The 20,786-nt window shown below is 40.5% G+C and overlaps 2 protein-coding genes and 1 pseudogene across 2 annotated transcripts in view; 2 read left to right on the top strand and 1 right to left on the bottom strand.

Annotated features, from left to right (window-relative positions):
* Positions 1–20,786, top strand: part of LOC116459905 (uncharacterized) — a 58,690-nt gene that overhangs the window by 7,256 nt on the left and 30,648 nt on the right. Inside the window, exons 2-3 of the mRNA XM_032140666.2 lie at positions 12,972–12,981; positions 20,300–20,317. Coding sequence (XP_031996557.2) covers positions 12,972–12,981; positions 20,300–20,317 — 28 coding nt within the window. The remainder of the gene's footprint in view (positions 1–12,971; positions 12,982–20,299; positions 20,318–20,786) is intronic.
* LOC116459911 (uncharacterized) overlaps positions 1–20,786 on the bottom strand; it is a 36,273-nt pseudogene that overhangs the window by 704 nt on the left and 14,783 nt on the right.
* On the top strand, positions 5,343–6,117 carry H1-3 (H1.3 linker histone, cluster member). The gene has a single exon (XM_032140627.2). It carries the CDS (start codon positions 5,394–5,396, stop codon positions 6,057–6,059), a length of 666 nt encoding a protein of 221 aa, XP_031996518.1. The 5' UTR covers positions 5,343–5,393; the 3' UTR covers positions 6,060–6,117.

Below are 20,786 nucleotides of genomic sequence, written 5' to 3'. Positions count from 1 at the left end.
TTATTTCTTTTGAAACAGTTTTGCTCTGTCGCCCAGGCTGGAGTGCAGTGGCGTGATCTTGGCTCACTGCAACCTCCGCCTCTCGGGTTCAAGCGATTCTTCTGCCTCAGCCCCTGCAGTAGCTGCGACTACAGGCGCGCCTCACCACGCCCTGCTAATTTTTGTATTTTTAGTAGAGATGGAGTTTCGCCATGTTGACCAGGCTGGTCTCCGAACTCCTGACCTCAGGTGATCCGCCCGCCTCGGCCTCCCAAAGTTCTGGGATTACAGGCGCCTGGCTTTAATTTTTAAATGTGAAGATTCTTTAAAAATGTATTTTTACTATTTTTTTTTTTTTGATATGGGGTCTCACTGTGTTGCCCAGGCTGGAGTGCAGTGGCGCTATCTCGGCTCACTGCAACCTCCGCCTTCTGGGTTCAAGCGATTCTCATGCCTCAGCCTCACGAGTAGCTATGATTACAGGCACGCGTTGCCACACCTGGGTGATTTTTGTATTTTCTTAGTATAGATGGGATTTTGCCATGTTGGCGAGGGTGGTCTTGAACTCCTGACCTCAGGTGATCCACCCAGCTTGGTCTCACAAAGTGCTGGGATTACCGGCGTGAGCCACCACGTCCGGCCATTTTTATTAATTATTAAAATGTAGCAATACTTCTTAAATTTGGCCAATCATGAGACTTAGCGTTTGGCAGAGACATATACATTCACATCGTTTTTGGAATTCCTAATAAAGAAAGACCTCTAGTCAGGGAAACCAATTTTTTTTTTTTTTTTTGAAATGGGGTCTTGCTCTGTAGCCCAGGCTGGAGTACAGTGGCACAATCTTGGCTCACTGCAAGCTCTGCCTCCCGGGTTCAGGCCATTCTCCTGCCTCAGCCTCCCGAGTAGCTGGGACTACAGGCGCCCGCCACCACGCCCGGCTCATTTTTTGTACTTTTAGTAGAAACGGGGTTTCACCGTGTTAGCCAGGATGGTCTCGATCTCCTGACCTCATGATCCACCCGCCTCGGCCTCCCAAAGTGCTAGGATTACAGGCGTGAGCCACCGCGCCCGGCGGGAAACCAATATTAATTGAAGTTTCATTCTTAGTTTTTCAGTGTATAATGCAATATCTGAGGTGTAAAGATAAGGAACCCCAGGCTTGAAGACATTATCCTCTAATAAATGGCATTGTATTGTTGGGTCAATTCTGGAGTCTCGTTACCTTGCTACCTACCACTGCTTTCGTGCCACTAAAGCATACATGGTAAATCATGGTGAATAAAGGTTTGTAAATTAACAAAAATAATACTAATAAATTCTGTGAAATACTGTCCTAATAAAAGATTCCAGAAGAAATGTTCTACACACAGATCATAGGGTGTGTAGTAGAAAAATTCAACATTAACTCTTACATTCTACTCCTTCACATTCATTGCCTCCTATATACTGCAGGGGTAACTTAAAAATCCCTTCTCTGCTGGTGCCTAAAAGCAGTGAGAAGATTATTCATTTTGTGGAGTTAAGAGTCTACTTAAATTTTGGCTTAGGTTCAGTTACCTGTAGGAATAGACACAAGGATCTCAAGTGCTCTCCTTTTTGTGGTAGGCACCAAACAAGCATCATTCATTCATTCAACAATTTAATGTCCACTACATGCCAAGAATGGTGTACAAATACCAGGTTTACAAAGATAATCACATTTATTCTCTTAAAGAACTCAAAAGTTTAGTAAAGGGAAAAGTACACTCAGGGTTAGGGGGCAGATATCAGACCAGCATACTTCTACTTACTGCCAAGTATTTAAGGGTGGAGCAGCCATATCCCAGCTTTACTGGCATCACTCTGAAGCTTGTTAGACATACAGAATTTCGGGCCCAACCCCAAATCAATGGAATTGATACTGCATTTTTAATGAGATCTCTAAGTGGGTGGTAGGTATGCTCTTCCAAGTTTGAGAATAATTGTTTTAAAGCTCTGCGGTCCTATATTAGCCACTAGCAACATGTGCTCATTTTTATTTAAATTAATTTAAATTAAAAATTAATTTGTACGCTTACTCTAGCCACATTAAGGTACTCAGTAGCCACATATGGGTAGTGGCTACCTATTGGACAGTGTTAATACAGAATATTTTTATCATCGCAGAAAGTTCTATTGGGCTGTATCTATTATAAGGGGGTTTCTTCTGAACAGCTTCTAATCCAGTCTAGAAGGGAGGAGGGAGTTTGGTGGATGCCTGAGACATGTAAAAAGAAAATTGTAAGTCTGAGTGTAGTAGTGGCCTTTTTAGGAAATAAAATTAATAGAGGAATTTCAAGGAGCCAGTGTCCTCAGGTAAGACTACCTCATAGATGGTTAGATGTGATTTCTCATGGACCTTTGGAACACATTTGATTCTAACACAAAGCTTTATTTTCTATAATAGTCTATATATGTTTTCGCCCCTTTTAATATTTATTCTACATAGTTTCTTTTTTTTTTTTTTTTGGAAATCTTTAAAATCTGAATTGTGTGATGCTTAAGCACAGTGTCACTGGACTGATCTATTGAATACTACCTACAACTCTCACAGTCATTTACTATGGTGATGGTGGGGATGGGGGAGTTAACACAAAATGAAGAGAACACTGGGCCTTAAGTTAGATAGCTATCACTTATCTAACTAGTTTTTCCTAGCTACTTTTTGCATCTATAAAATAAACGGTTCCAACCTCAGTGTAATGGGAAATCTACTGTTTTAGATTATATTCAGTTTTAGGATTCCAAAGCAACACAGAACTCTTTTTGAGGACTACCAAAGTAATAGGTGAAACTTTGCAGGACTTCAAGTTTACAGTCCATGGGGTGATCCAGCTTTCAGGAACGTTGTCCATGCTACAATTAAGAGAAGATAAGTACCAGGTCCCAACTTATGTAGCCTAGCGCCTTTCCTCTTTGAACATCTGGTGAACTTTGTTGGTGAAACTGAGTCTCAGTTATTGCCCTCCAGAAAGGGCAGAGATTCGTTAGCCCAATGCCTTTTTACTTATTGAGATCCTAAGTAGCCATGGGAACCAGTCAATGTTGCACAAGAACGAAATGGTGGCATCTGTTAATTGACTATATCAAACACGGTGAACAATTCCAACAATTATTCAACAACTATTAAGACTACAATAATGATCAAAATAATAAACAGTAAACAATCTGAATTTTAATTGTATCTTTACGTCTAGGCAATATACAGCTATGGTCCCAAAAAAGAAATACTTATGGTATGCTTGTGACTATCACTGTTGAAAATGATATCCATAATGATGCACTGCCCCTGCCTCCAGAAACCTATAAAATGCTTCCCTACTGGAATTATGGGGTCCTACTAATCCAATTCTATAAGTTTAGCTTTTTTATAAACCAAATTTGTATTTCTGTGGTATATAACACGGTCTTAAGTCCCAGAGACTTGTTTCCCATACATGCAAGAGAGTAAATAATTACTTAAGACAAGCTTAGTAATTTTATTTTTTTTTTTTTGAGATGGAATTTCACTCTTGTTGCCCAGGCTGGAGTGCAATGGCACTATCTTGGCTCACTGCAACCTCCGCCTCCGTTCAAGTGATTCTCCTACCTCAGCCTCCCAAGTAGCTGGGATTACAGGCGTGTGCCATCATGCCCGCCTAATTTCTGTATTTTTAGTATAGACAGGGTTTTACCATGTTGGCCAGGCTGGTCTTGAACTCCTGACTCAGGTGGTCTGCCCAGCATGGCCTCACAAAGTGCTGGGATTACAGGCGTGAGCCATTGTGCCCGGCCAGACAAGCTAAGTAATTTTTATGAAATTAGTTGAATGAGGAGAGATGACATCTTTAAAGTCGATTATTTTATCTAGGATTTATATGAAAAAATCCTCTAATCACTATTGAGTGTAGGCCAGAATAACTTGATTCTTTGAAATGATTATTTTTGTTAGAAGAAACATAACATCAAACTACTTCTCTTGTTTCTTTAACAAACATAGGAGTTCATTTCAGCATCTGATTATTTGATGGAAAATATCAATTTTGTGCTTCATTATCCAATAATAACCTAATTCCATCAGCTGTATTGCAAACTAACAGATAAGGAATACTGAAGTTACTTCTGTTTGCTCTGAAATGTTTGTTCAGCTCCTTAGGTGGACATATTCAACCAATTAATTTAGGGTGTGACAGCTTAGTTCATATTTTATGTGTAAAAAGCCAAGAAGAATGATGAAAATTTAGAGTGATTTAAATCAGATTTTTTTCTTTCTAACCCTCGATGCCCACACTTGCAATGTTGAAAATTTGTATTTTATTTTTTTAAAGTGACTTTTACCAGTTATTGAAACAGGTTGTACAGAGAGAGAGGAAGGGAAATTTGTATTATAAATATAATTTTAAAATGTAAAAAATGTACAAAATTCTATGATGAATATTAGCAAAAAAAGTGTCTTTCATTAAATTATTTATAAAGTGATGGGACATGAACATGTACATAAGCTCTCAATGCTCACAGTTGCCAAAATGATGTTGGCCTGCCATTCTATTATTTGTTGGTTCAGTTTTCTTTTTTGGAGATGTGGTAGTTGATCTTTAATACCCATTCTAGGTCGGAAAAATCCATGATCCTAACTTTTAAGAGAAGGTTGGTAACTCTACTTAGGACTTTTTTTTTCTGTAAGAGGAATAATGTAGCCTCACCCTTATCTTTCTTGAAATGTTTAAACCACTGAAATATGGAGATCAAATCCAGCTTACACACTGGTAACTCAAATACTATTTTTTTTAAAACTATCTTTTCGAAAATAATCACCCCTCTTGTACATAGAACTTTCTACCTCAGTGCCAATTCCTAGAGGTTGATGTAAACAGCTCGCCAGAGAGCCTGTGCTATTGTTCCTGCGAAAAAACCCAATTTCCCTGCACATTTGGATAAAAATGAGTTTATCTATATAAAGTTGAGACGATAAGAATTCACAGAACAATACCCTAGAAAAGAGATTTGCAAGTGGAAGAGGGAGAAATAGTATTTTTAAGGAAAACCTGAAAGTTGTCTCGATTTGACCGAAGCTTGAAAGAGAGTTGGGGGAATAAGAAAAGTTTCAAGATGCCGGTTTTAAAACTATGCATAGAACAAAAGTCAGGAATGAAGCCCGAACTCTCTCGGATCAGTTTCCCCCAAATCTCTAATTATTTCATGCCCAGATTTCTTATATTTTTACTCTTTTTTAAGGGGCAACAAACACAGCAGCGCGGTACATACGAGGAGTCCTTTTCCAGCAGCGCCGCGCATGGAGCAAGGAACCAATCATCACTCAGCGTCTCTCTATATAAACCCTCAGCCTCCCTCGTAGAGGACACGCTGTTCTGATAGTTTCAGATTACTTTTGTCTTTTCTGGCAAGACGAAAACATGTCGGAGACTGCTCCAGTTGCTCCTACCACTCCTGCACCCGCAGAAAAAACACCTGTGAAGAAAAAGGCGAAGAAGACAGGCGCAACTGCTGGGAAGCGCAAGTCATCCGGACCCCCAGTGTCTGAGCTTATCACCAAGGCAGTCGCAGCTTCTAAAGAGCGCAGCGGCGTTTCTCTAGCCGCGCTTAAGAAAGCGCTTGCGGCTGCCGGTTACGATGTAGAAAAAAACAACAGTCGCATCAAGCTTGGTCTCAAGAGCTTGGTGAGCAAAGGTACCCTGGTGCAGACCAAAGGTACCGGTGCTTCTGGCTCTTTCAAACTCAACAAGAAAGCGGCTTCCGGGGAAGGCAAGCCCAAAGCCAAAAAGGCTGGCGCAACCAAGCCTAGGAAGCCTGCTGGGGCAGCTAAGAAGCCCAAGAAAGTGACTGGCGCCGCTACCCCGAAGAAAGGCGTCAAAAAGACGCCTAAGAAGGCAAAGAAACCAGCAACTGCTGCTGGGACCAAGAAAGTGGCCAAGAGTGCGAAAAAGGTGAAAACGCCCCAGCCAAAAAAAGCTGCCAAGAGTCCAGCTAAGGCCAAAACCCCGAAGCCCAAGGCAGCCAAGCCTAAGTCGGGGAAGCCGAAGGTTACAAAGGCAAAGAAGGCAACTCCGAAGAAAAAGTGAAACTGGCGGGACGTTCCGCTTTGCAAATTTAAACGGCTCTTTTCAGAGCCACCCACAGGTCTCAGTCAAAAGAGCTGAAGCCTTTTTTTTGGGGGGGGTGGGGTGGAGGGGGGTGGGGTGGAGAGGGGTGGGGTGCTGCGATGTTGTGCGGCCACGGTCTATCCCAGTCATGCCGGTTGGGGGGTCAGTAGCTCGCAGCTCCCAGCATTCTGGGCGCAAGGATCTTCCTGCCTCAGTCTCAACCAGTCACCGGAGTAGCTAAGGCTACTTGAGCTACCAGGTTCTACTTTTTCAGGTTCCCGTGGTGGTGTGATTGGCCGGCTGATTTCTCTTAAAAGCGCAGCACTTAAAAGTGGCCCTGAAAAAATTTTATTACTAGCACAGGGATATGGTGTAAATGCTTTAGTTTACTTTAGCATTGAGATGACTTAAGCACAGCCCGTCCTGGTTGTGAGCAGCACGTGGCATGCCCAAGCTTCCTGCGGCACACGATCTTGTGCAGCTGGTCGTTGAGAATGGCCTAGCTGCACAACTGCAGGTGGCGCCAGATGTCTGTCTTTTCGCAGGCCTTTGATAATAAGCCTTAGCTCTGGGATATCGGCCCTCAGGTACCGTACTTGGAAATAGGCAGTGTGGGGGCTGCACTGCCTGACGAGGTGGCTCGCCTGCAATCCCAGCATTTTGGGAGGCCGAGGCGGGCGCATCACGAGGTCAGGAGTTCGAGGCTAGCCTGAAGAATATGGTGAAGCCCCATCTCTACTAAATAAAATACAAAAATTAGCCGCGCGCCTGCAATTCCAGCTACTTGGCTGAGGCAGAAGAATCGCTTGAACCCGGGAGGCGGAAGTTGTAGTAAGCCGAGATCGCGCCACTGCACTCCAGCTTGGGCGATAGAGCGAGACTCCGTCTCAAAATAAAAAGTGTGGCCATTGTCTTTTTCTGTCAGTGGCCAGCGTCTCCAGGACTTGTTTTCCCAGGGGATCTCTTGCTTGTTCATTTATTTCTGCCTACTCTTAACCTCCTAGCACTGCCGCCAAGTAACACTAGCGTGCTGGCCCAACCCGTTGGGAGTAGCTGTCTTTGCGGAGGACGCGGTGTATTAGCCCTACTGGCAACTGTAGGCCCGCGTGGCAAAGCAGGTCTTGTTTTTGGCGCGAGTTTGGTCTTGCTTCCCGCGTCCAAGTAACGTTAGAAAAAAATGCAATTCTAGTATTACGCCAATCGGAGGGATAGTTCATAGTCTGGCTCAGTTTTGTAAAACTTGCTTTTTCCGTTGGTTTGCAGAGCCTGCTGAATTAACCAATCAGAACGTATTCTTAGTTTTTTATTTGCGTGGTTTTTCCGAGAGAAAATTTTTCACCAATCAGGTTGTGATATTAAAAGTTGTGTATGCTGGGACGTAGTCGAAAAGCCTGTTTTTTTTCCACCTCCCGCTCAGATGGAATTCTCCAAATGGAATTCTCTTTTTGGAGACTACTCACCTTGTCATTCTGCGTCAGTCTGTACAAGTATTGCTACCACCCTGATGCTGAGAGATAGCAAAAAGTATGAAAGGAACCTCTGTCAGCTTATAATCTACTTCCTTTCTCAAATTGCTTTCTCACAGATTGAGCTGAATCAGGGAGCTATAGTTAGCTATCCAATACATATTTGGTGATTAGATAAGAAATAGAGAGGGAAAAATAAATGAAAAAACTTGGAGAAGGGAGAAAGAAGCCTGAAATTGGGGTTACCAGGACAAAGAAATGGGCTATAGGAAGTTGGGCTGACTTGGATGTACTACTGTTTCCATTGTGTTTGGGAGGCTGAGGTTATTTTTTGTTTGTTTGTTTTGTTTTTGATTTTAGAAAAACCCACTTAATAGTACGGAGAAATCTCGACAAAATCTGATTTCTACAGATGTTTATCGGACTCTAGATGGGAAAAAATTACATTTTCACAAATCCTAAATGCAATTTGCTTATTTCGTGAGTACAGGCAGCTAATCACTGGATTTCACATCAATGATAATCATAGATATTTTTATATCACTTTGTACTTATTACAGGTGTCTTGAAATAGTTTACACTAATTGTGAACCTTTGAAGCCAACATTATACTTGCTGCTAGATCTTATTATTTGATGTGTAACTAAAGCACATATACAGACTTTAAGAAAAAAAAATTTAGTGTCACTACCTTTCTTACCCTGTATCAGTATTTTTTAAAAACATGGTTTTGAGAAGGCGTCTATAGATTTCCAGAGTCTCCAGAATACATAGCACAAAACAAGTCATGAACTCTTGAACAAGTTTGCAGTGGGACCAAATACCATAAATCCCTCATGATTATAATACCTCTTAATCTTCTTTGTTTACATTCTGCTTATTAGTTAATATTTTATTATATTTTACATTATTATTTGCCTCCCTCCCCACAAAGAAAAGGACGTAGCCTGTGATATCTTTCTAGTTATAAGCAGGAGTTTAATTTTTTTGGAACCATGGCTACATCACACAATTTCTTCTTTGTAGAGAAAGCCAAAATACCTCCCTGTATGAGAGTGGCTTGATTGAGAAGGGGATCTGAATAAATGGGAAGATTTGAAATATTTATTCAAAATAATCTTTTTGAAAATGAGTGAAAAGTACAGGTATGTAGGGGTGAGCAAAACTTCACCCTCCGAAAGTTCACTGAAAATCAATGGAAAAAAAGCACATTAATAGAAAAGTCAAAATTCATCATAGGTTTATGTGACATGGGAACCTTCACAATGAAGGCCCAGGGGTACAGGGGAAACTGTCCATTTTTATGCTTAGTTTCAACAAAGTACCAACTGCCATGTAGAACTGTGATTGGATAAAAAGGGTGTCATCTAATGCTAATAGACTGGGGAAACATAGCAAGGCCTCTGTGTCTAGACTCTTTTGGCCTCTGGCAAGATTCTTTCCTTCTGGGTATTCCTTCCTCATTCTAGAGGACCCTTTCTGGAATGAGGGAGGGTCTTATGACCTACAGCCAAACAACGTAAGATATATACTTTCTTATGGCTAGCTTTTACACAGAAAGGAGGGGGGGAAGTTACAGTAAGATTTTTAGGTTTTATGGCTGGCTTTGAAGAAAAAGGGGTTCTAGTTTCAGTAACCACCTTGGGGAAGGGGGATTCTAGTGATTATGTGTAGCCTAAACGGAGGATGAGAGGCCAAAGGATAGCAGGAGGTCACTTCTGCTTCTAAGGCCTTCGTTTTGGGGTATTATTTTCCAATTCCCAATGGGGAGAAGAGATCTGGGAGGTCTTTAGTACCCAGAATGACAAGATTTAGGCTTTTGATGAAAAGTGATAAGGAATAAGAGAATTAGGTGGGGAATGTGGCATTCCGCAAGAGCAGTCCAAATGACTATAACATACCTCTAGTTTCTTACTGTTACAAAGCACTTACTTAACTGCCTCACTTGGGCGGTTACAATGCATTTATATCAGGTATAGCTAAAATGCTTGATTTACTGTTAAGAAACTTGGAGCTTTAGAAAGGTTAAATGGCAAGAAATGACCATTTGCTGTCAGTAAATGGTGGACCTAGGTCTCAAACAAGTTTCTTGATTCCTAGAATCATTCTTATGCTGCTTCAATTCTGTTACATCAACTGGAAAAGGAGTGGTATTTTCCAGTTCCTTTTTAGGCTCATTGAGAAATAAGCAGAATTTATGTATTTCTGTTTCCGGCCCCTTGTGAAGTATCCATTTCACAATGTGTTTGGAATGCAAGAGAAGCAATTAAATGTGATGATTCAATCAATGATCTTCCAGAGTTGCTCTGATTTATATAAATTCATATTCATATTCATTTGCCACAGAGGACATGCACTTGTTTTCAAGGAAATCTGAACTTGTTTAAATCTTTCTCCATATGTTAAAATTTTGGTAGCAGTTATAATGAATATCTTGAGATTGGTAAAGAAAACTAACAGTGTCTTAGCATGGAAGTTGTGAAGGGCATTTTCATATTATCTTAGCTGTTGGAGAGTACTTATGTGTATGGCATAGGTCTGACACAAAAGTAATTTTTAGGATCAACCTGAAGTCACTACTTTAACTGGAGGAAGCAGATTTTCATGGTATTGTGGGGAGGCCTCAATCATCCCTGTTACACAGTCACTAAATCAGGTTGATTTTTAAAGAATCCTCAATAATTCTGACATATTCTCCCGTCTACATTCTCTCATAGCTGGATTATTCCAATGCTTACTATTTCCCTAATTTCTCTAGCCTCCAATTTCTAAATTCTTAACTATTTATTTATTTATTTATTTATTATTTTTTGAGACAGAGTCTTGCTCTGTCGCCCAGGCTGGAGTGCAGTGGCTCAATCTCAGCTTACTGCAGCCTCTGCCTTTTGGGTTCCAGTGATTCTCTTGCCTCAGTCTCCCAGGTAGCTGGGATTACAGTCACACGCTACCATACCTGGCTAATTTGTTTTTGTATTTTTAGTAGAGAGGGGGTTTCACCATGTTGTTCAGGCTGGTCTCAAACTCCTGACCTCAGGTGATTTGTCCACCTGGGCCTCTCAAAGTGCTAGGATTACAGGTGTCAGCCACCACGCCCGGCCCATTTTCAAAAACAAAAACCAAATATGCCTTATGAAAAAGGTCACTGGCTTCTCATAGGTTCAAGGGAAAGCCCTGTAGCGTCTTAGCCCCTTTTCATAATACTGTCTACTGGCACTCACAGACACTAATAACAATGTAGCCTTTCTATTTCTTCTTCTTCTTTATTATTATTATTTTTTTTTTTTTTACAACTTTGTTCAGGAATAATTCCCTGTGAGAATCTTTCTAATACTTCCAATTCCTTCTGAAATTACATCTCCATGCAAAAGTCCCTCTAATTCAAAACGTAAACTTATCTCTGAAAATGTGCTTTCATGACATTTAATAGTTGAGAACAATTATTATCAATAGAAAATTTTTAATGCATCTATTATTTTCTCCCATCAACTAAACTGAACTCTAGAGCATTTGTCTTATTTTCCACTACTCTAGGGGCACGTGTGTGTGTGTGTGTGTGTGTGTCTGAATTAAAAAATTCCATCAATTGGGTTACATTATTGTCAGATACTCATCAAATTCAGTGGTTTCATTTTCTGTTTTCCTGGGTGGGAAAACAAGAGTAACAAATTTCTCTGCCCCTTTCATGACCCTTGTTTCAATGGCCTGATTTACAGACTACCTTATCTTCGGAAGTATACCATTTTATATATATACAATTTTTAGTGGGGGCAACTACAAAACAAAAACAAAGAAAAAAAATTTCACCTTTGCCTTGCAAATTCCAAAATGTTACATATCAATATTTACTGTTGGCAGGTCGAGTAGGGAGAGTATGGAGAAATAATAAAATGGGATTTCTGAATTGTCTTCAGTTTTAGCTATTATCTTTATAATATGAAGAAGCTACTGGTTATTCAGATATTACATAGTTGTTTTATTTTAATTATAAGTACTTGCAGGCAACTATGTAACTGTGAAATGGATATATACTATATAGTGTGCCAACAAGTACATAGAAAATATGATCTTACACCTGAGTCAGATTTGAGATCTTCCCCAAATAAAATCACAATTTATTTTAAAGACATCTGGTATTATTTACTACTATCTCAGTGTATGCCTTTGAAAAAAGTTGCCTGGGTATATGTGGTTAAATCAAGGCTATTATATGAATAGTATGCAGAAAGGCTAAAATTTGTCAGTGTTAATGTCATATTTTACTGTATGTCCATCAGTTACATTTCTGTGCAATTTGCAGTACTAATTATAGTGTAATAGAACTTCACAATCGTATAAGACCCTGTAAAGTTCATTTTATTATTATTATTATTGTTATTTGAGATGGAGTCTCTCCCTGTCACCCAGGCTGCAGTGCAGTGGTGCAATCTCAGCTCACTGCAACCTCTGCCTCCTAGGTTCAAAGATTCCTCTGCCTCAGCCTCCTGAGTAGCTGGGATTACAGGTGTCCGCCACCACACCCAGCTAATTTTTGTATTTTTAGTAGAGATGGTGTTTCACCATGTTGGCCAGGCTGGTATTATTATTTTTTTAAGATGGAATGTTGCTTTGTCACCCAGCCTAGAGTGGCATGGCGTAGTCTCAGTTCACTGCAGCCTCTGCCTCCTAGGTTTAAGTGATTCTCCTTGCCTCAGCCTCCCAAGTAGCTGGGATTACAGTCACGTGCCACCATACCTGGCTAATTTTTGTATTTTTTTTAGTAGAGATGGGGTTTAGCCATGTTGGCCAAGCTGGTCTTGAACTCCTTGACCTTAGGTGATCCGCCTGCCTTGGCCTCCCAAAGTGCTGGGATTACAGGCATGAGCCACCCTGCCTGGCCTAAGACCCTGTAAATTTTAAAACATCCATTTATTTTATTGCATGTGAAAAATTTAAACATGTTAGTAGCTCTTCCAGGTGATAAAGCCCTCGGGAGTAACTGATGAGGATTCTGCTGAGGCTGTTTATTTAAAACAGTAATGCCTAGTGGGGAAAGTTTTGGCTCCAGCACTATCTGAAATTATCTTAGTTTTGGTTTTTAAATTTGTTTTAGATAATAGATAACTGTTGAACTTACATTTTTGGAGGCTTCATAAAATACTGCATGACTTCTGGCCCATTGCAGCCACTCAATAAGTGTGGATTTTTCCTATTTAGAAAAACTATATATTAAAATTATATAAACTTTATCTAATCTTTTATTTTTTTGTAAATAGGAATGCACTCAATGGTAAATTCTGTTCAGTAATCTTGTATTTTAAATCTCAACTTGAGTAAATTTCTGGAGGCTTTGTTTTAGGCAAATGACCATGCTAGATGTCCTGGTGGATTTAATGATATAAAAAGATGCATTCTGTGTCCACCAAGTCCAAGTCCTCAAGTACTGAAGTCCAACAGCTGTAAGAGAAATACAGGTTAAAACCTGTTGAGCTAGAATCTTAAAGTACAGGATACAGGAAACAACATTCAAATAGAGAATGCTTCTATCCAGCATAATAGGATGTTCACTATGTTACAAATATCTGACAGTAGTTACCTTAATTAAGGATAGTTATGCGGTTTTCCTCATGCACTGAATCTCCAATTCACAAGACCCATGCCTTCATGTCTGACAGGCTTCCATGAACAAAAATTTCTTCCATAAATCTCCAGAACTTCTTACTATGGCTACCTTGGCCTGCAGAGCTATTTACAGCTTTGTCACTATTAATTTTACCACATGACTAACCTCTTTCCTTAGTGCAACTTGTGGGAAAACAGCACATTAAAAAAAGTTAATAGAAATTTCTCAATGACAGTTAAAAATACTCCACCCCATTTCAAAACTGAGGAATTTGCTGAAATGTTTAAATAAACAAAATTCTTCCAAACAGCATGTAGTATCCCATATAGTACATACACCCGTCTGTATTTCTAAATAACAGCCTGTATGATTTCAGAACAGAATTCCTTATTTTCCTTCCCTTCATCTACCAGTTTCGAAGCTGTGCCTTTGTATGGAAAGGAAAGGCAGAATATTTTCTGTGAGAACTTTGAAGCCGTCCAAGGATTTTCATGTTTTGTTGATAAATATGGGGTACCTTTAATGAGATTTGATTAAGACAGGGTATTTACTAAAGTTGAAAAGTTCTTTTAAGATACCAGCCGGAAGGCCGGGCGAGGTGGCTCATGCCTGTAATCCCAGCTACTGGGAAGGCTGAGGCAGGAGAATTGCTTGAACCCGGGAGGCGGAGGTCGCGGTGAGCCGAGATTGCGCCAATGCACTCTAGCCTGGGCAACAAGGGCGAAACTCGGTCTCAAAAAAAAAATAAATAAATAAAGTAAAAAAATAAAAAAGAAAAGAAAAGAAAAAAGCAAACAAAAGATGTCAGCTGGGAAGTTGAAAGGGCTCATGATTTCTGCATTTTCCTTTCGCACTCAGGTCTGTCTGAGACACCCATCTGCACCTTCGTTGCTTTGACTCCTGCAGTTTAGAACCTAAGCAAGGCTGTCAAGTCTGCAAGAGCTGTGTGGTAGTGCCAGGGGTCTAGGTGTTCCAGCTAATAACCTTAGCCTTAGACCAGTATCAGGCGCACAGAGAGGGTAATCTTGACCGCACCCAAGGCGCCGACCGTCGCCGGCAAGTAGCTGGGTCTGAAAACACTAGTGGAGTAAGGCAGCCTGATGCAGACCAAAAGCGCTGGCCCCTCGGGCAAGGTCAAATAAACATCAGGGAAAGGCAAATCCAAGGCGTTGGAAGCCTAGGCAGTTAAGACCTAAAATGCAGGCCACCACTTGAAAGAGCGTTAAGAGCCAGAAAACAAGAGGATGGGTTAAGCAGAGGACAAAGTGGCCGAGTTAGAAAACGAGAACAAAGTACAAGAAAGCAGCAGAGGGCCTGAACAGCAAAACAAAGCCAGCTAAACCAATGGAGAACGGCGTAGGGAGGCCCAGCCCCAGGGGAAACCTGAGGAAGCGCTTAAATTTGGACACTTAAATGAAGCATTGAGAGGGCTGAATGCCACTATTTCAAATGTCTATTTGGATCAGTACAGTTTAGTGGTCTAATGCGTCTCAAAGGATTACAGCTTTTTTCATGGACAAAATGGTTGGCTCTGAAAAGAGCCTTTGGACTTAAGTTTTGCACTCAAAACAATTTACGCCCTCTCCCCACGAATGCGGCGGGCAAGCTGTATGTCCTTAGGCATGATGGTCACGCGTTTGGCATGGATAGCACACAGGTTGGTGTCCTCGAAAAGCCCCACCAAGTAGGCCTCGCAGGCCTCCTGCAGCGCCATCACCGCGGAACTCTGGAAGCGCAGGTCGGTCTTGAAGTCCTGAGCGATTTCTCGCACCAGGCGCTGAAACGGCAGCTTCCGGATTAGAAGCTCGGTGGACTTCTGGTAGCGACGGATCTCGCGCAGAGCCACGGTACCAGGGCGGTAGCGATGGGGCTTCTTTACGCCGCCCGTGGCCGGAGCGCTCTTGCGAGCTGCCTTAGTGGCCAGCTGCTTGCGCGGTGCTTTACCGCCTGTGGATTTACGAGCCGTCTGCTTTGTACGCGCCATAGCTCATCTGCCAAGTAAGTGAATTAGGAAGATTGGTTTGCCCCTCTATTTATACAGGAACAGAATCACTCTGATTGGATTGTGGACAATCCCTGTTAGTGATCGGTTGGTAAATTCCGGAAGTGGTCGTAGAGATTCACGATTGGTTTATTTTTTCAGTGCAAGATTCTGATTGGTAAATTTGGATAGAAAACTGGCTCTTTTAAACAAGTCTTTTTTTGTTACAGGTTTCTTTGATGTTTCACAGAGCATGACCTGCAAAGATATTGATCATTTAACTTAATAGATTGATCTTTTATCCTGTTTAGCTATAAAAAATCGAATGTGTTTGCATTAGAAAGTGCTTTAGAATTTTTTCAAAAATCTCCGCTGCTTTTTTCTGCTTCATTTTCCTGAAGTTTTTCCCTTCCCTATTCACTCATTTAAAATCCGTTGTCTAAGTATCTCTCAATGATTCCTCGTTTCATTATACAGTACATAGCTAATTCACTCAAAGAAGGTTTTCTAAGATACACTGTTTAAGCATAAGGAACTTTGTGTTTCAGTTGTGTTATAGTAAAATTCTAACATCCTGGAATCCTTACCTCTGTAATATCGGGTTTGACTAAAAGAATTTAACGCTATTATTTCGTTTTGTTGAAATTAAAATGTCCAGATATGGCAAGAGCCGTCAAAAAAGTATTTTCAATATAAAATCTTCAAAAAGATGGCGGCGAAGAGAGTCTTAGAAGGTTGTTTCTTTATAAGACAACAATGGCGCAGTTTCTCCGGATCCCTGCGGAAGAGAGCTGAGGTGCACCGAACAATTTAAGACACATCCAACAGAACATTTACAGGAACTGGACTCACCCAGATAACAGGACTTCTTAACTTGGTTTTCGCTTCCAAACTCAGCGGCTCCCAATTACTTTGAAAACGTAACAAATGTTTACTGGAAAAGATTCTTAAGGAATGACATTATAGCCTAACAGTATTGTAAATTAACCTACCGGATTCCCTGTAAGGTGTTCTTTTCCTAGCCAATAAAAAGAGCAGTTTGGGAATTCCTAATTTACATACTTTAAATCTATTGGCTACTTTGGTTCAGGCAGAGTTTAGATTTACAAGTTCGCGTTTGTGTAAGCGTACTATAAATATTTCAGAGGGGGATAGTGCGCGTGCGTGCCTGTTGCAAGGTCTAGTTTCTTTTTGATTTTCTTTCCCAGTAGGTTTTCTTTCTCATTGGAAAGCTATTTTGTAAAGTGTTGTAGCAGGTTCGCAATGACGCTGGCATGTAGTCCAAGGCGATTGACAGCGGGAATATGCTGGAGCCCCCGTCCTCCAGGGAGGGGAGACGGCTAAACCAAGTTTATCTCTGCCCGCAAATGCTCGCGGATGTCTGCAAGCTGGAGGTGGGTGGGGGGGGGACAAAGGATGCTTTGTGCATTCCTGCTCATTCCCTGAATTCTGTTAAACCTGCCCTATTTTAGGGCATTCATCAAAATTCTGCTAACCACAGGATTGATAAAATTGCACCTTTCAAGTTAGTGTCTATTTTGCAAATTTGAATTATCTTAGGACTCGTGGGCAAGTCTTGACTGAAATTACACATTGTCCTGCGTTTCAGTCTCACATCTGAAATATATATGAGTCCCTTGCTTCTCTCCTTTTCAGAAAAAGAAAATTCTGTACGCTTTAAATCAAGGCAAAACGGTTAGGTATGTTGGCAAAATTGTTTTATAGGAAGCAAGGAAAGAACTGAAATCCTTTTGTACAATATGATCACCTATTTGTGGGCTGGGCTGTTTGTTAATGAGAGCCATGCCCCCTCTGTGCTTTTCCTCTCCACACTCCGTACTGAGGCCCAAAACCTGTTTATTGATATTATCTTTTGTTTTCTCATTTTCATTTTAGTTTTTTCATTTCTATTATTAGAATGTTAATATCTACATCTAAAAAATGTTTCCAAAATCAAAAGATAAACTCTGAAGTCACAGTCAGTGAGAACCATTAAGGAAATTCCATCTTTATGCCCCATAGTTTTATTTCCTCCCCAGTGTTCTTAAATCTGTCAATCCGGTGTTTTGCCATGGGAACCTACCTTCAGTTCCTTTCATAATCCTCATCTCTAAATATGTGTAAAGCTTTATTTTAGAAGTCAGTGCAAAATTTACATGATTACATAAGAACTTAGCAGCTCACTTGTATTAATCAGTAATTTCCATCACTATCTCCTTACCTGAACACAATTTCCCGTAGGATCTGCGTTATGTGATAAAACAGTCAGAAACCAATTGTGGCTACTGAGCATTTGAAATGTGGTTGTTGCTGCTGAGGACTGACTTTCTTTTTTTTGAGAAGGAGTCTTGCTCTGTCACTCAGATGGAGTGCAGTGGGGTGATCTCAGCTCACTGTTAGCTCCACCTCCCAAGTTTAAGGGATTCTCCTGCCTCAGTCTCCAGAGTAGCTGGAGTTACAGATGCTTGTCACCACACCCGGCTTATTTTTTTTGAGGCCCGTGGGGGTGTGGGGGTGGAGGTATTTTTAGTAGAAATGGGGTTTCACCATGTTGGCTAGGCTGGTCTCGATTTCCTGACCTTAAGTAATCCATCCACCTCGGCCTCCCAAAGTGCTGGGATTACAGCCGTGAGCCCCTGTACCCGGCCTGAATTTTTATTTTACTTAATTTTCATTATTTTAATTCAAAGGCTGATACTTCAGTTATTGGAAAATGTTAGAATATGTTTTAAACAATCAGCTATATGAATTTAATTTTTCAGCACTGAAGTTTATGAAAGCAAAATGAAATTCCATTTATTTCCAACAAAAATGTAATATCAAATTGAATAGGATGTCCCTCATATTTAGAAGACTTAAGATTTAAAAAAAATGTGAAATATTGCATTAATAATGTTTTTATATTGACTATATTTTGAAATAATTATTTTGCATTTTGTTTTAAATACAATAATTATTAAAATTCCTTTACCTGCTTATTAATTTTTAAAATGTGCTTACTGGAAAATTCAAAATTACATCTGCGGCTTGCATTATTCTTTTTTATTTTTATTTTTATTTTTTTTTTGAGGCAGAGTCTCACTCTGTCACCCAGGCTGCAGTGCAGTGCTGCTATCTTAGCTTACTGCAACCTCTGCCTCTCCGGTTCCAGCGATTTTCCTGCCTCAACCTCCTGAGTAGCTGGGATTACAGGCACCAGCCACCACACCCAGCTAATTTTGGTATTTTTACTAGAGACGGGGGTGGGAGGGGGGGGGGGGGTCACCATTTTGGCCAGGCTGATCTTGAACTCCTGACCTCAGGTGATCCACCTGCCTTGGCCTCCCAAAGTGCTGGGATTACAAGTGTGAGCCACCGCATCTGGCCGTGGCTTGCATTATTCTTTATAGATAGAATTGTTCCAGGATTCTCCATTTCTCTTCTCTGTTTCTTGATTCTTTACCATATCTTGACAGCATAGGCCTTGAAACAATGAGGACATTTAATATATCTCTATGAACCCAGTTATAGCATCTGGACTTTATTTACAATACATCAATATCTATATTTATGTCTACATCTATATGTCTATACAGTTGTGTTAGGGAACTAAGGGGGCTTGTTAAGCCATTACTCAATGACGCAAGAAGAGGTGGGCAACTAGCAAAATTATTGATGTTTGAATTTTTCCATAGCAAAATATCAGTAAATGGACAGTAATTGAAATTCTTTTAGCCAGGCACAGTGGCTGAGTCCTATAATGTCAGTGACCCAGGAGGCTGAGTTAGGAGGATTGCTTGAGGCTAGGAATTTGAGGCTGCAGTGAGTCATAATTGTGACACTTCAACCAAGTCTGGGCAACAGAGCAAGACCCAAAAATGAAAAAAAAAAACAAAACAACAAAACAAAGTGTTATATGAGTATTTTTCCGTCGATCATATGTTTTTGAAGGACAGCCTCTACAACTGCTAATTCTGGTGTTTAAAAAAAGGGGAAGATAAATCACTGTGGAAGCACAATGCCATTTCATGAAAAGAAAAAGTCCAGAAAATAATTTGCTATTCCTGGAAGCTACATAAACTCCAAGAAAAACTCCGATGAGAACATCAGGTCAATTACTTTGAAGTCTGAAAAGAATAAAAAGTTAAAGTGTTTATCATTTTATAGGAGCCAAGGCGAGCTCTGAAGCTTTGCTGAAAGATTAGCTTGCAGAAGGCAGATTAATTGGAAAAAAGTTACACAAATTTATTAACGTGTTCAAGGGAGCCTTTTGGATCAAAACACAAAGATACAGGAAAAATTGTCCACTTTTATGCTTAGGTTCAACAACATGTGGACAACCTTGTAGAAATTTGATTGGATAAAAAGGGTATGATGAAACATTAATAAACTGAGTGGAGAAACCCAGCAAGGCCTGTTTGTCTAGACTCTTCTTGGCCTCTGTCAACTGAAGAATGAGACGGTTCATACATTTGCAAAGGAGCTTTATTTCTCAAAAGAGTTGCAGCCTGCAGGGTGGCCATTCTGACAGGCTGGGAAGGGTAGCTTTGGTTTGCTGCGAGACGGGCACTTGGAGGGAAGCAGGGAGGGGTAAAACAGGAATTTTTGAGGAATGGGTTGGTGAAATATACATATTCAACAGGTTATAGGAGGAGCTATGAATATTCATGAAGGAGACCCAAGCACATGTGTATTAGGTTTACATGTAGGTAAGATATGTCCCATGATCACTTTGGGGTGAAGATTTAACATGTAAATGAGTTATAATTAGGTCCTATATATAAAACTGAAATGTAGGGCAGAAGTCCATGATCTGCATTCTCAGGAGACTGGTCACAACCAGTCATGGGCCTGCAGTCATTTATCAAGAAACTCTATGGTCCTTAATACCTGTCTTGTCTGGATCACCATGGAGGAGGGTGGAAGGGACCAGATAAAGTAAGTAAAGGGGCTTTCCGGTGTATTATTCCCTCAAATCGGACTTTGAGAAAATCTAGCAGTGATTAGAAAGGGGAAGAGGGGTAGAAAGAAACAGGATGTGCAGCCTCCATCCTGTCATGGCTGGGAACTTAAATTTTGGGGTCTTTTAGCCAAAGGAGGGTACATTATTCTGTCAAAGGGGTTTGGAATTTTCATTTCATCCCTCACCTCTTTGAACATGCATTCCTTCCTTCTGGTATTGGGTATGGGACAGCTCCATCTCTGGAATGGGGTCTTATGACCTGCAATTAAACAAGGTGGATCAAATAATTTCTCTGTGGCCAGTTTTTACACAAAAAGGTGGAAGGGAAGTTAGAGTAATATTTTTAGTTTTTATGGCTGGCTTTGGGAAAAAAGGATTCTGGTTGTCATAAGCCACTCTGGGAAACGGGAATTCTAGTTTCTATGTCTAGCCTCAGGGGAGAATGGGACTGAGAGACAAGAAGGCAGGAGAAACTCACAGAAAAATTTTGCTTCTGAGGTTGCTTCTTTGGCCTTCATTTTGGGGTATTGTTTCTGAGCCCCAATTTGATTGTGTAAAGAATGTCAAGGAGTTATACTATGGGGCTTCATAGACATTTATCTTGCAATTGCTATATTTTAATCTTGTTCTAGTGAAAATTTAGTTTAAGAAAAATTGTAAGACTTGTAAGGAAAAAAGGGAGGGAGTGTAATGTATCCCACTATAAAAAATTTATAGT

Source organism: Hylobates moloch, unplaced genomic scaffold (genome assembly GCF_009828535.3).
Source record: "Hylobates moloch isolate HMO894 unplaced genomic scaffold, HMol_V3 SCAFFOLD_20, whole genome shotgun sequence".
Classification (NCBI taxonomy): domain Eukaryota; kingdom Metazoa; phylum Chordata; class Mammalia; order Primates; family Hylobatidae; genus Hylobates; species Hylobates moloch.
This window is presented reverse-complemented; position numbering and strand designations above follow the sequence as displayed.

Excerpts from the sequence above, each read along its gene's own strand:
- H1-3 (XM_032140627.2), top strand. The coding sequence starts at position 5,394 with ATGTCGGAGACTGCTCCAGTTGCTCCTACCACTCCTGCACCCGCAGAA.